This window comes from Siphateles boraxobius, unplaced genomic scaffold (assembly GCF_051911475.1).
Source record: "Siphateles boraxobius isolate OS27281-9 unplaced genomic scaffold, OSU_SipBor_1 29, whole genome shotgun sequence".
NCBI classification, from domain to species: domain Eukaryota; kingdom Metazoa; phylum Chordata; class Actinopteri; order Cypriniformes; family Leuciscidae; genus Siphateles; species Siphateles boraxobius.
Window position 1 is genome coordinate 325150 of NW_027508908.1, and position 13915 is coordinate 339064.

General features: G+C 37.5%; 1 protein-coding gene across 5 annotated transcripts in view; it reads right to left on the reverse strand.

The window, feature by feature from the left end:
• LOC143753475 (uncharacterized) overlaps nt 1-13915 on the reverse strand; it is a 50674-nt gene that overhangs the window by 30928 nt on the left and 5831 nt on the right. For 3 of the 5 annotated variants that reach the window (XR_013207742.1, XM_077245819.1, XM_077245821.1), the window contains exon 1: nt 3515-3776. Coding sequence is in view for 3 of the 5 variants with exons in the window: in XM_077245819.1 (XP_077101934.1) it covers nt 3515-3659 (145 nt within the window). In the remaining 2 variants the exon portion in view is untranslated. Of the gene's footprint in view, nt 1-3514; nt 3817-8061; nt 8985-13915 lie in introns of those variants that run through there. The other 2 variants (XR_013207743.1, XM_077245824.1) reach the window with 2 other exon arrangements.

Here is a 13915-nt window from a genome sequence, read left to right on the forward strand (position 1 = left end):
CTAACAATATTCTTTGTTAGTCAGAGAACTATTCTATTCTGACTAAATTATTCTTTGATTAGAGCTTTTATGTATTGTTTATCTACATGCTTGTTTATCTACAGGCATGCTAAACATTGTTCTGTGTTTAATTTGGCTACTGTAGTAAAGCCAATGTTTAGTGTACGTTTCGGGTTAATAGTTCTGGCGACAGATATTTGGCTACAATCCTTCTAAAAATACAAAAGCAACGGTGCCATAGGCCTCGTTCACACTGCAGGGGCTTAATGCTCAATTCCGATTTTTTGAAAAAATCCGAGTTTTTTGCAAGGCCGTTCACATTTCCAATTAAATGCGACCTTTTGTGATCTCCTGTGTGAACGAGAAAGTAATGTGAAATGACCCAGAAGTGACCCACATGCGCAGAAGAGTACTCAACGGTCAACGACGTCCAAATATTAATTAAATCAGAAACCTCGCTTCCCTTCTATTGACTGGTCTCAGCCATAGACATCATATATATCTATATGATGTCTATGGTCTCAGCATCGTCCGCCAGTTGTTGTTTATCTTCTCATTCCCGCCTACTTCAATGCAGAATTATGACGTAGCCCATTGCGTATTTTTGAGGGACTGGCTTCATAGAACCCGGAAACCATCAGACCGTTTTTACAAGGAGGGACAGATCAGTGTAGAATAAAGGTAACATTTATGAAAAATAATGCAATTTTTTAAAAACGAAGCATGAACACATGTTACAGTGCACCCCACAAACACAATCAAGCCTTTGAAAAAATGTATTTTAGCACCCCTTTAAGAACACCTTTGGATTATATTGAAAATGCTGGATCTTATGCTGTAGAATGAACCACAAGGCTGCTGTTATCAATAACGTAAATATAGGTCCTAACTCATGAGATTAGACTCTAAATGAGTTCTGTGATTCAGGTCAAATGATTATTATGTGAAAACATAACCAACACCACCTGATCACCTTTTTTCTTTGTTTGTCTGGCTGTTACAACTCAGTTCCAGCAGCCCAAACAAAATCTAATAATAAAAACTCAAGGGACAAAACCCCAAGTAATACACTGATCTCCATAATGGTGACTTAAAACTGTGATTTTCTCCCTTGGTTATTCTGCTTGTTAACATCAGGTATCTTAATAATGGTCAAGCATAACTCAATTAATCACTTAAAGGTGCAGTGTGTGATTTTTAGCAGCATCTAGTGGTGAGGTTACGAATAGGGCTGGGTATCGTAACAAAATTTTCAATACCGATACCTTGACTTCGATACCGGTTCCTGAACGATACTTTTTTCGATACCAATTTTATCAATATAATATTACCTAAAAAAAAACTTTTATTTTTTCAGTTTGTTGACTTTTTTACACTGTCTGTAAAAAAGCACCAATGCTAAAGTTTTCTTTGTTTCCTAATCATTTAACAACATGTGTTCTTTACTTCAATGAGCTCATTGTTTCTGCCTTAACTTAATGCATTGTTTAACAATGAAACTGAATGAAAATTAATTGAAATGCATTACACACAGTCACCCCTGATAACAGATCACTCTAAATTGTAATTTAGACACATGCATTTTCTGTAAAGCTGCTTTGAAACGATATGTATTGTGAAAATACTATACAAATAAATGTGAATTGAACTAAATATAGGCTACTGGGGTGCGGGATATATGCCTCGCGCTCAGCACACATGAAGCTTGCGCAAAGCACTGGCAAAAGTAGCCTAATGATTATGGATGTGTCGGGAAACGATAGCAAGGAGATATTTTAATTGTTTATTAATTAACAAGTGTTTACTAAACGTGTTGGCTGCAAAGATGATTACTGCGAATTTGCGATGCTGACTCGTCATCCCTGCAGTAGTGAACGCGCGCGCCCCCGCCTATATGGATTAGGTAATCAAACTATTTATTTCTAATTGTTTCGTTTAAAAGTAGACATATTTTGAACATATATAGAACTATTTCTCATGTCTGTGAGGCAAGTATCCTATACGCTGAGTTTTGGTTTATATGTGACGCGCTCCAGTTCTTGTAGTCGAAGGCGGATAAACTTTCTACTGTATTCTGTGCGCTTTTAAGTGCCTTATCAGATTTACCGTGTTACCGGTCTTGGCAGCCATTATCTTGTCGAAAATATTGCATCGTGTGCTTATGGCATCGAGTCGGGTACATAGGCACTCTTTTGATCATTTCCACATATTTTCTATCTATCTGGGTTGGACGCTTACGCTCACACACACACACACACACACACACACACACACACACACACACACACACACACACACACACACACACACACACACACACACACACACACACTACAGCCTCACGTGCGACGAGGCACGTCTCTGGGCAGCCGCGTAAACTAGTGTTTTTCCGCCACAACCAATCATGCTGCATGTTTATTGTTTCACTGACGTTGACGAGATTAACCACTTAGGTACAGAAACTTGGTACCGAAAAACAAGACATGTATCGATACTCGGTAGTATCGAGGCAATTCGGTCGGTACCTAAAAAGTACCGAACTCGGTACCCAGCCCTAGTTACGAATTGCAACCAACAAAAGTTACGGTGGCTGAGAGGAAAGAATGTCATCGTCTGTGACAGCAGAGAGTAGCCAGTTCAGCAATGAGGTTTCTTTACAAGGATAAATTAGGAAATTATGTTTACTTAATTATTCAGTAAAATTATTGCTAAATGTTATTGCGAATATTATTGTTACTTGTTCATCATTATGTCAGTGTTTTATTCACTGAACTAAGCTTGCTTCTTTGCATGAAGAGCAACATAGTAACAAATCGCATTTGACCGTTTAGGGCTACTGTAGAAACATGTCGGCGCATTTCAATGTAAGGGGACCTGCGGTGTATGTAGATAGAAACTGCTCATTCTAAGGTAATACAAATATAACGGTTCATTAAGTAAGGTCTTTATACACCACTGGAAACTTATTTTTCAAGGTAGAGACGAAACGCGCTCTGTAATGCTGTTTGTTCGCTTTCGGCTACATGACGACAACATATATGTCGACCTCCATAGAAGGGGGTGCCCGGCTGCCTGCGGTTATGGAGATATAAATGTCTCATTCTAAGGTAATAAAAACATAGTGGTTCATTATGCAAGGTCTTTATACACCACTGAAAACATAGTTATGGATCTTATATTGCATTTCTGTCAATAGATCCTCAGAAATATTACACAATGCACCTTTAATTATCTCAATTACTTTAATGTGAACACTATTCAGTGTTCATTTAACACTCTTATTTTAACACTTTAACACTCTTGAGTATGGTATCAAATGAACTCCCAGGATAGTTAATTTAACACTGGATGTTTTGCTGTGTACTATTGTAGACATTTGAACATCACCTATTTAGGTTTAGGCTTAAATCATTTGATACATGAGGCTTTTTATTAGTCACGATTAACAATGAACAGAATTAACAAATTATTTTAATTGATTTGTTACATTGTAAGTGACAAATAACAAACTTACTCTGTCTTTTATTCTTCCAGTCTTTAGGTGTCGTCTGGCAGGTTTTCGTCTTCACATCTGGTGCCTGTGTGGTCTGGTTGTTTTCAGGCTGCTCCATCTTTATCACTAGGAAATGTTTGATGCAGCTTATTTCATCAGTCTCCATCAGTCAGGCTTCAGTCACTATATTCTCTAACAGATATTCTACAACCAAAACTGATTTGGTTTGAAATCAGTGATTTGGCGTAAAAAAACGCTGCTTGAAAAAGCTTCCAGACGTTTGCGAATCATGGCTTGGAGAGCTCGTCAAAACTGACCAAGTCACGTGATCGTTACGTCATAAACTGAGTGTTCACCGCTAGGAGGCGTTAATCTGCAGAACCAGAGCCATTTAAGATCCATATTATAAGATCTCTAACTGAACCCATGAACCAGTGTCTGTATTGATGTGATTTTACCTGATCTCGGTTCAGTTTTATAATTTAGGTTCTAACCTGCAAACATATATGCAGAAGGGCAAAATGGAGAGTGATATTTAATTGGACCGATTAGCCAAGCTCTCCCAGAAAATAAACAAAATCACAATGACAATAAATAAAAGAACACAAATGATGCATAATTCATATTAATGCCATTTAATGATTTTTAGATTATATTTAATAGATTACACTTTCAAAACATTTTCTATTGGTTTGTAATATCATTATAGCCTACATGTTTGGGCTGTATTCTTGTTGCATTTACATGGTGTTGACCAGCAGGAGTCGCCATCGTAAGGTGTTTTCAGTACCTAATCTGTAAAATCTGGATGAGAAAAGGATTTTATTCATAAAATCTGAATAATCTCATGAGCAAATGCATTAATCTTGCTTTTTTATGTAAGCAAAAAGCAATCAGTGTAGTTTTGGGATAGAGTAAAATAGCTTTAAATGTTTTATTGTGACACTTTCATTTTTCATTAAAATTTTTTATTATAAATATATTTACAGTGAAGGGTTAGTCCATCCCAAAAATAAAAATGCCGTCCTCGTTTTGCTAATAAACTGTTTATGGTCCACACACCTTTGTGAGTCTATGCTATCCTTACACATACATGGCATAAGAACACAGTTATTTTATTTTAAGTCTATCTTTGAAAAACGTGACACTAAAATAAGCATGAAATATTTGTAAAAAAAAATAACATTTAAGAAAAAAAAACTTGAGTTTATTTAGGCAGTGACAGGAGCAGCCTCACATTGGCATCGGTGAAAAAGCAACTGGTATTGCCAAGTATTTTCTTTTTCCAAAAAATCTCTCAAATCAAGGAGTTCCAGATGCCAAAAAGCAGACTTTATTGTTCCAGCAAAGCCTGTGCCAGCTAAACATCTAACAATCTCAATTGCAGTTGTCTCTTTACACTGTTTTCTGACCAATGATTGTGCACAAGTACTTTCCACAGGTACACAAAATCCTTGCGCCAGGTCTAAAATATAAACACAAGTTATGTCAATTAATCCGTCAGGCAACGCCCATTTTTATGAGTTGACATAGCTGCTAAATGCAATGTCCAAGCTTAATGAAACTTGAGACAAAGATAGCAGGATATTCTGAGGACGCACACCAAGTTTTGTAAAATTCTGCCAATAGAGGGCACTACAATTATTTTATAATTTTACAATCGTACTTCGCAACCGTATGATCCATGAAGTCAAAAATTGGTATCCGTCTTCTTTGGCATATCCTCTAATCCTCTAAATAAATATCCTCTAAAAAATAAAATGTATAATATGTAAAAATTATATATTTCTACATTTTGTTAAGTTGGAACAAACTGTCGAATGAAGCAATGGCTCCTAGCAAATGCAAATGCTAAAACAGCATCTGACGCACACACAAAAAAAAATCACCATCACTAAGCAAGGATGCAGAATATTTTATTTGTTTAAAAAGGCAACACATAAACATGAGGAAGTTATGATGAAAAGTGCAAAAGTGTTCGAATAAGCACTGACGGCTAGCTATCTTGTGGCTGAAATAGTAGCCAAGTCGAAGAAAAGAAAAAAGCGCCACACAATCGCTGAGACTGTAATCTTACTAGCATACAAAGCCATTGTTAACACCATGCTAGGACCACAAAGAAAGCAGCGAAAATAAATATCAAAGGTTCCCCTGTCGAGCAAAACAATTATCAGGCGAATAGATGACACGTCTTCAGATATAGAAAGAGCTGAGCGTGCTCACTAATATCAGTCGATATATCCAGCTGCAAATAAAATATACAGCTGGATCTGATTTTTTTTTTTCAAAACAAAACTTAGTATTAGAGAAACTTGTATTTTGTAAATCAATTCCTGACAAAATAACGGGAGAAGAAATATATTGTGTGACAACAGAGTATATGGATCAGTGAGGGTAGGAAGGACTGTCTCAGTATACTGACGGGTACGGACTGCGAAGGGCTTCTTTAGCAGAGTCAGAGTGCAAAGCCCACATGTGAAAGCCACTCGCTGCTTTTTACATCCAGAAGCACTGCTAACAAAGATATAGATATAGTTCATTTCATCAAGGCGCACCCACTGAAGAGGCATCTATTTTAGATTGTTTTGTGTGAGGAAATGGGAGCAGGACATCAGATCTTATTACATACAGTCATTTGATGGCTATTGCGAGGACAAAGGTCCAAGCTCACCTTTTGTTGAATAGGATCAACTTGATGTTTCCCTTGTGTAATGCACACTCAAAACAGCAAAGTCCTGTGACATCCTATGACGTACGATTCATCCAAATTTAAATGTTAAATACGAGTCCACACATATTATGAACACACTTTCAGTGAAGATTCAATATGGACTATGCTATATAAACCACATTATAAGATACATTTCAATAAGACTGTTAATCATTCACATGAGCCATTGGTGATTTGACCCTGACTATTGCGGCTATATTTGTTATTAGGGATGCACCGATACCAGTATTGGTAGCCTATCGGGTCCGATACTGCACTCGAACTTATCATTTTATTTTTATTTTATTTTACCTTTATTTAACCAGAAATAAAAACTCCTTGAGATTAAAAATCTTTCCAAGAGCGTCCTGGCCAAGACAGGCAGCAGCACAATTAACAAGGTTGCAGACATAAAAACATATAACATGAACATAAAACATATAACAATTTATGCTGGTAATAAATAGTGAGTTACAAGGTCATAAAATATCAAAATTTCATATATATTTATCACAAGTGATAAACAACAACAAGGATCGTCCGAGTAATCAGTCATAACATCTACGGCCAGTTTGTGTAGCCACCATGTCATTTAAAATTAATTTAAAAGCAACCAGTGAAACCGGCTCTTGTAGACTCAGGACATTTTGCAGCTGATTCAAGCGCAGGGGGCCCCTTTTCCCAGTTCAGTCGGGACTTGAGGGACAGATAAAACTAATAATTCCTCAGAACGAGGACAATATCTTCCTGTGCCTTTCTTTTTGATGTAGGTTTGAAGGTATGGCGGAAGCAGACCAAGAATAGCTTTGTAAATAAGAATGTGCCAATGATTAAGTCTACGGGTGGACAATGCAGACCAACCAACCCGATCATACAAAGAACAGTGATGAGTTAAAATGCTCCGATACCAAAAAACGATGCAGCGCATGTACAGAGTTTGTAAACAGTAAATAGTTGGAAAAGAAAAAGTGATTGTAACAGTATATTGGATACATGCAGCTCTTAAAGTGACATCAGCCTAATATAGGCCTACTTGCTGCTCTCTGTATCCTTAATGTTAATCTAACAGCAAAGGACAGAGAAAATCACTCACTGCTTTTGACTGAATAACTTTTGTAACTTTATTAAAGATTAAACTATATTTAATTTATACAGTAAAGACAATGAAGTGTTATTTAACATTTCATTATTCCATTTCTGTACCTGAAAACTGCTGTTGAGATCTACCTTAAAAACCTGAAAATCAGTGTTTTAAAAATTCTCGTTTAGGGAAAAAAGTGGTATTGGTGCATCCCTATCTGTTATTATAATAGTGTGTGATGATGTTGCAAAGGCTTCCTCATGAAGGAGTTTTCACCTGACTAATTTTTCCCATTGATCTTTTATCAAACATGGCCTCCTAATCACATAAATAGATTGACTACATCAGACGTCTACAATATTTGGTGGGTTTTCTGGTATGCTAAGACTGCCGCTGCACAAAGAGGAGACTCGTTAAAAGACTTTGCTCTTGTGTGAATTCTCATGTGAACATCAAACTTTTGTTTCATGTTGAAACTCTTTCCGCACTCACAGCATTTCCATTCTCTCCATTGTGAATTCTGATGTGACATTCAAGGTTGACTTCTTTTGTAAAACTCTTTCCACACTCAGAGCAGGTGAAAGGATTATTTCCCTTGTGAATCCTCATGTGTCTCTCAAGGTTTTGTTTCACTGTGAAACTCTTTTCACACTCAGAGCAGGTAAAAGGCTTGACTCCAGTGTGAATCCACATGTGTCTCTCAAGCTTTTGTTTCATGTTGAAACTCTTTCCACACTCATAGCAGGTAAAAGGCTTCTCTTCAGTGTGAAGTATCATGTGACATTTAAGGTGGTTTTGTTGTGTGAAACTCTTTCCACACTGAGAGCATGTGAAAGGCTTCTCTCCAGTGTGAATCCTCACGTGAATATGAAGTTTTTTCTTCTCTGTGAAACTCTTTCCACACTGAGAGCAGTTGAAGGGCTTCTCTCCGGTGTGAATCCTCATGTGACTGTCAAGGTTTTGTTTCACTGTGAAACTCTTTCTGCACTGAGAGCATGTGAACGGCTTCTCTCCGGTGTGACTTCTCATGTGAATCTCAAGGCTTTGCTTCATTGTGTAACTCTTTCCACACTGAGAACAGGTGAAAGGCTTCTCTCCAGTATGAATTCTCATGTGACATTTAAGGTTTTGTTTCTCTGTGAAACTCTTTCCACACTGAGGGCAGGTGAAAGGCTTCTCTCCCGTGTGAATTTTAATGTGGCTATCAAGGTTTTGTTTTACTGTGAAACTCCTTCCACACTCAGAGCAGATGAAAGGCTTCTCTCCAGTGTGATTTCTCATGTGAATATCAAGGTTTTGTTTCATGTTGAAACTTTTGTCACACTCAGAGCAGGTGAAGGGCTTCTCTCCATTGTGAATTCTCATGTGAATATAAAGTTTTTTTTTCTCTGCGAAACTCTTTCCACACTGAGAGCAAGTAAAAGGTTTCTCTCCCGTGTGAATTCTCATATGAAAATTAAGGGTAGTTTTCGCTGTGAAACCCTTTCCACACTGAGGGCAGTTGAAAGGCTTCTCTCCGGTGTGAATTCTCATGTGAACCTCAAGGCTTTGTTTCACTGTAAAACTCTTTCCACACTGGGAGCAGGTGAACGGCTTCTCTCCAGTATGAATTCTCATGTGCTTTTCGAGGCTCGCTTGCTTGGTGAAACATATCCCACATTGATGGCAATGGAAATAATCTTCTTTCAGTTCTTTCAGACCTAAAATAATCATACACAAAATCAAAAGTCAAAAATCAATTCAAGGACAATAAAATTATATTTGCACAAGAAGTCACTGTTTTATCTTTGACATACTAAAGGTTAAACCTTTAATTCTCAAGGTCTTGCTATTAAATCTTGTACATGGCTTATACAAGGGTATTATCTTTTACATGCACTTTGCTATTACTTTAAAAAAAATTATTTCGAAAATTTAGCTTTTCCTGTGATATATATTACGATATAAAAAAACTTTGGGTTTGAGTGATTTGGGTGTTCATATTTGGGTTTACTCTTAACGAGAACAAACTCAAACCTGTGTTAAGCTTAATGTGAACAAACTTTAAAAAAATATCTCTCAGCCAGAGTTTTCATAGATCACATTTCCACTGTTTTTGACCAATTCAGTAAAACTATAAAAAGTAATTATTATTTTGTTGCATTATTATTAAACGTATATTAAATATAAATATTACTAGCTCCATAAATATAAATAATACATAATTTCAGCTTCTACAAGAACCAATGAGGTTCATTCTTATGTGTTGTTACGCAGCTCCTAATGCACGGATCCAATATACTGAAACTGTACACACACATGTGTTAAAATGTAATATACTTAAACAGTTGAGAATGTTTACATTAACTCAAGCATAACGGACTGTGTTTACTAAGATACTCGCCGAGACATTTTTACTTTCTGGGCGTGCGCTTCAGATGTTTGCGCACACTAAAGGCCCGTGTATACTTAATTTTGTTCCGCTCAATCTCGAGCAGTCAATAGCGTGTGCCTTTCAAAGTATACTGCTTTGGCCGTGTGCGTGGAAAGATGTGTTTGACGCATGTGCCCTCTATAGTGGACTTTGTTTTCAAGTGCTCAATTCACACAGCAAAATCCCCTGTGTTAAAATGAACACTCCTGGTGTACATATAGGTCCAACTACAGGGTGTTAAAAATGAACACTGAACCAGTGTTGAAGTTAATGAGATAATTAAGTTGGGCTCTTGACCCTTTACTTTTTAATGTTAGTTTTTTCCTGGCCACTCCAACTCTGTGTTCATAAAGCACATTTGTTGTGGCAAGAGAAACTATGACCTGGGCTGCTTTTTCCAAAAGCATCATAAACCTAAGTAGATTGTACAGACCATTCGTTGCAATTGTTCTACGATCAAGTTAGGTTCAAGATGCTTTTGGGAAGTGAAGCCCAGGTCATGATGGTAATATTTAGATCAAATCCAATCCTGTAATGGCCTGATACATTGAACCAACATTCTAAACGTATTATACAAATGTTTTATTCATAATTCATTACAGTAGCTAATTCCAGCAGTGTTTTAATAATCTGAAGGTTTTAAATCACACACAGACATCAAGAATCTACATATGAATCTCAACAATGGTGATAATCACACAAATGCTTTATGTTGCAGTGCATGATGGGAGCCACCAATCAAAACGCATCCATGGCTCACATCATGCATTACAGCATGAATAAATTATGCAGCTGAATTGTCCTTTAATTTTCATTGTTTTTTCCTGTTTGCTTTTATTTTGCTATTGTTTTGTTAGGAGTTTAGTAGCTTGTTTTGTGATGTTCAGAGTTGATCTGTTTGTCACTAGTTTGTTTATTGTCACCATTGTTGAGATTCATAAGCTGATTCTTGATGTCTGTGTGTCCAAACACAATAACTGCTATGCTCAATGTATTTTCAAAAATGTTCATATTGCTGTTGGATCTCAAACTGTAGAATCTCAGGGCTACAATCACCAATGCTAAAATTAGACATCAGGCATACAGTCGAATATTTAGACACTGAACATGAATCAGGTCAAACATGATGATAATGTCATCACATAACATATTGTGAGCAGGTTTTCCCTTGCAGTAACAAATGTGCTTAATAATCACAATGTTTGAATAGACAGAGAAAATCTTACAATACAAAGTAAAAGGGTAAAGAGCTGCATGAAGCAAACACTGACCACCATAATGGTGACTTAAAACGAAAAATTCCATAAACATTTCCATCTATAACTGCAATAATGTGTAATGACTCGAAGTCAGTAGTTCTTGTGTTTCTCTTTTTTCTGTTCTTGCTGTTTATCTTTCCTTCAATGATTCTTATTAACATTAGGTGTCACCACTAATGGCCAATCATAACTTAATTAATCACTTAATTATCTATAGAGAGAAAAACCATAGACAGTAAAAGAAAACAAGCTGTTCACAGTCCATTTTGAGAATGAATGGCGATCGTTGCGGGCGGCGGCGCGAGCGGAAGTATCGCTACCCTACTTCCGGTGTCGGTCGCCATTTTGTGAGGCCTATTAGAAATTACCCCCCCCACATCTGACTTTCGTGTGGCGCATTCGCACGGGATAAGCGAAGCCTGTGATTTTACTCGAATTACTAGGTGTGTTCGACATCGGCTGCGGCTGGATGTAACGATCGGCGAGAGTTGCCGCGTGCAGGTGGGGAGGAGCTGCAAACAGAGACGTGAAGTCGGACACTTTCTGTTTCGCGTAGTGTGACCGCTCACGTGGTGTTTGCATACTTTACCAAAGCTGAAGTGAATTAAATGCAATATTTGCAAAATACACAGATGTTTCAGAGACATTTCCATTCAATACTTTATGTACTGCTTTATACAGTGTCTGTTTGAACAAGAATAAAGTTACTACTATCAATGAAGTGGAATCAATGTTTTTTAATCAGTTTTATTTTGATAAACATGACACAATATAGCATCGTGACTACATGAAAATAGTTATAAAAAAATGATTTGTGAGCTTTAGTGGAACTAAAGGTGTGAGAATAAACACGAAACACGTGATCGTTGTCATGCGGTGAATCCGGCCAATCGTGGAACAGTTGTGTCGTCATCTGAGCTCATGCAACTGCTCTTGAGAATCTGCGCTGGCTGCGTCCTGCGACTGCTCTCGATTCGATCTCGCGCTACTTTAATGGCATACGTCACAGTCATGTGGCGTGGGCGCTGCATCAAGTCGGACAAAATTTCTAACCGGCATGCACTGCTTCAAGTCAGCCGCCGATCGGCCTGCGCAGAGCTGCATGAAGTCGAACAAGCCTACTGACTTATATCCCGGATATGATGTCAAAAGGCTATTGCTTGGAAATATCTTGTCGTTATTATAGGTCTAGCTGTATGATATATCATGAACAGAAAAATGTGCCTTACCGCATGCTGTTATACATGTCATTCATTTCCATCTAACCATTCTTTTTGTTTTTGCTCTTCTGATGGTTTTCAGCTTTCTCTTTCTGCAAATTGAATAGTTGTACTGTGTATAGCGATATGACCCAGCACCCCAAATACTCAGGGCTGTAGCGATACACTAAACTCACGATACGATTACGATACACGATATTCAGCTCACGATACGATATATATCACGATATTCAGCCAACGATACGATTCGATATAATTCGATACACCTACATCATTTTCTGAAAGATTTAAAGGGGACAGAGTGATTTTGGTGACATCTTGCGAGTGTTCCATTTACTTGGATTGAATTAATTGAACTGAGAACTAAAAACATCAATTACACAATATATGTCTCTGACTGGACAAGTTTAAGTTATTCATTCAAGAGCTGTGAGTGCCTTTTGTTGTTTGATTCACATTAATGGCTCAATCGTCAGCAGGTTTATTAGACTGCTGCCCCTTTAAGACGAGTGCAGATTTAATAGGTGACTGATGCACCATCATTTTCTCCCAATTATTTACGTCCATTTAAGACATAAACTGTGTTTAAGTGAATAGACTGTGTTTCAGTGAATCTCAGAGCTGGTCATTTTTATATATGTATGTATATTTGATAGTTTAGATGCGCACATGAAGCCAAGTTAAGTAGGGCCTATACTTTTCTTGTCTCGTTGCACTGCAGTCCATTTCGGAGCCCGCGTCACCTTGTGAACAGCTCTTGCGCAGATTTTTGTGCTTGTAATAGCTCTTTTAATGATTAAACGTGTCCGCAATTTAGCTACATTAGAGACTGCATTTTAAAACAATCACCGATCAATCATGCTGATTCTGACGGTAAGTTTGGGTTTTAGGAAGAAATGACAGCGCATCGCTGTGAATGGGAGAAAGTTGCTCTGCGTCTAGTCTGTAATGGTTTTCATCTCAAATATCTTCTTTTTATAATCTCTAAAAGGCGAAATCTAAAATAAAATCAGAATAATATCCCAGATCTAAAGTGTAACCACGTTTGAATGTTTAGTTCTGTCACTCATAAGGGCTGTCGTGTTGTGCGCGCTGTGGCTCCGCGTGATAGATCGCTCTCTCTCTCTCTGCTGGACTGCGTAGAGCAAAATTGCATCACAGACAAATGGTTTAATATTATTATATATAGAACTGGCTGGCGAGATAAATATGTTCAAGATTACGTCTTTATAGCAATAATAAATAGAACGTGTATTTAGCCTACCGACAGCAGAACCGATAACTTCCGAGCTTTAAAGCGAACGGGGTAAACTCGGGGGATTTGAATGGGACTTATGTAGCTATCGATTCGCGCTGCTTAAAAATCGATACTTTCTTGGGGAAAAAAAATATATTTTTATATCGCAGAATCGATCAGATTGCTCAGCCTTAAAAATACTATACAAAACACTCCCACGTAGCTTCGCGAAAGATGAATAAAAAAGCGCACAGGAAACAAAAAACCTTGAAAAAATTATAAACGACCCTGCCAAATCACAGAGATGCCGATTCGCACGGGACTAATATTATCACATGACCTCGGTGTTCAGCGAAATATGGTAGTCATTTGCGGGGGAATTTTTACTTTACAAATTACTGAAATGGGCGATTCGCGCGGTATTAAGATCACAGACAACCTCCGCAATTATTACAAATGACTACAGGTCACCAGGTACTACTAATCCTGTGCAAATAGGCAG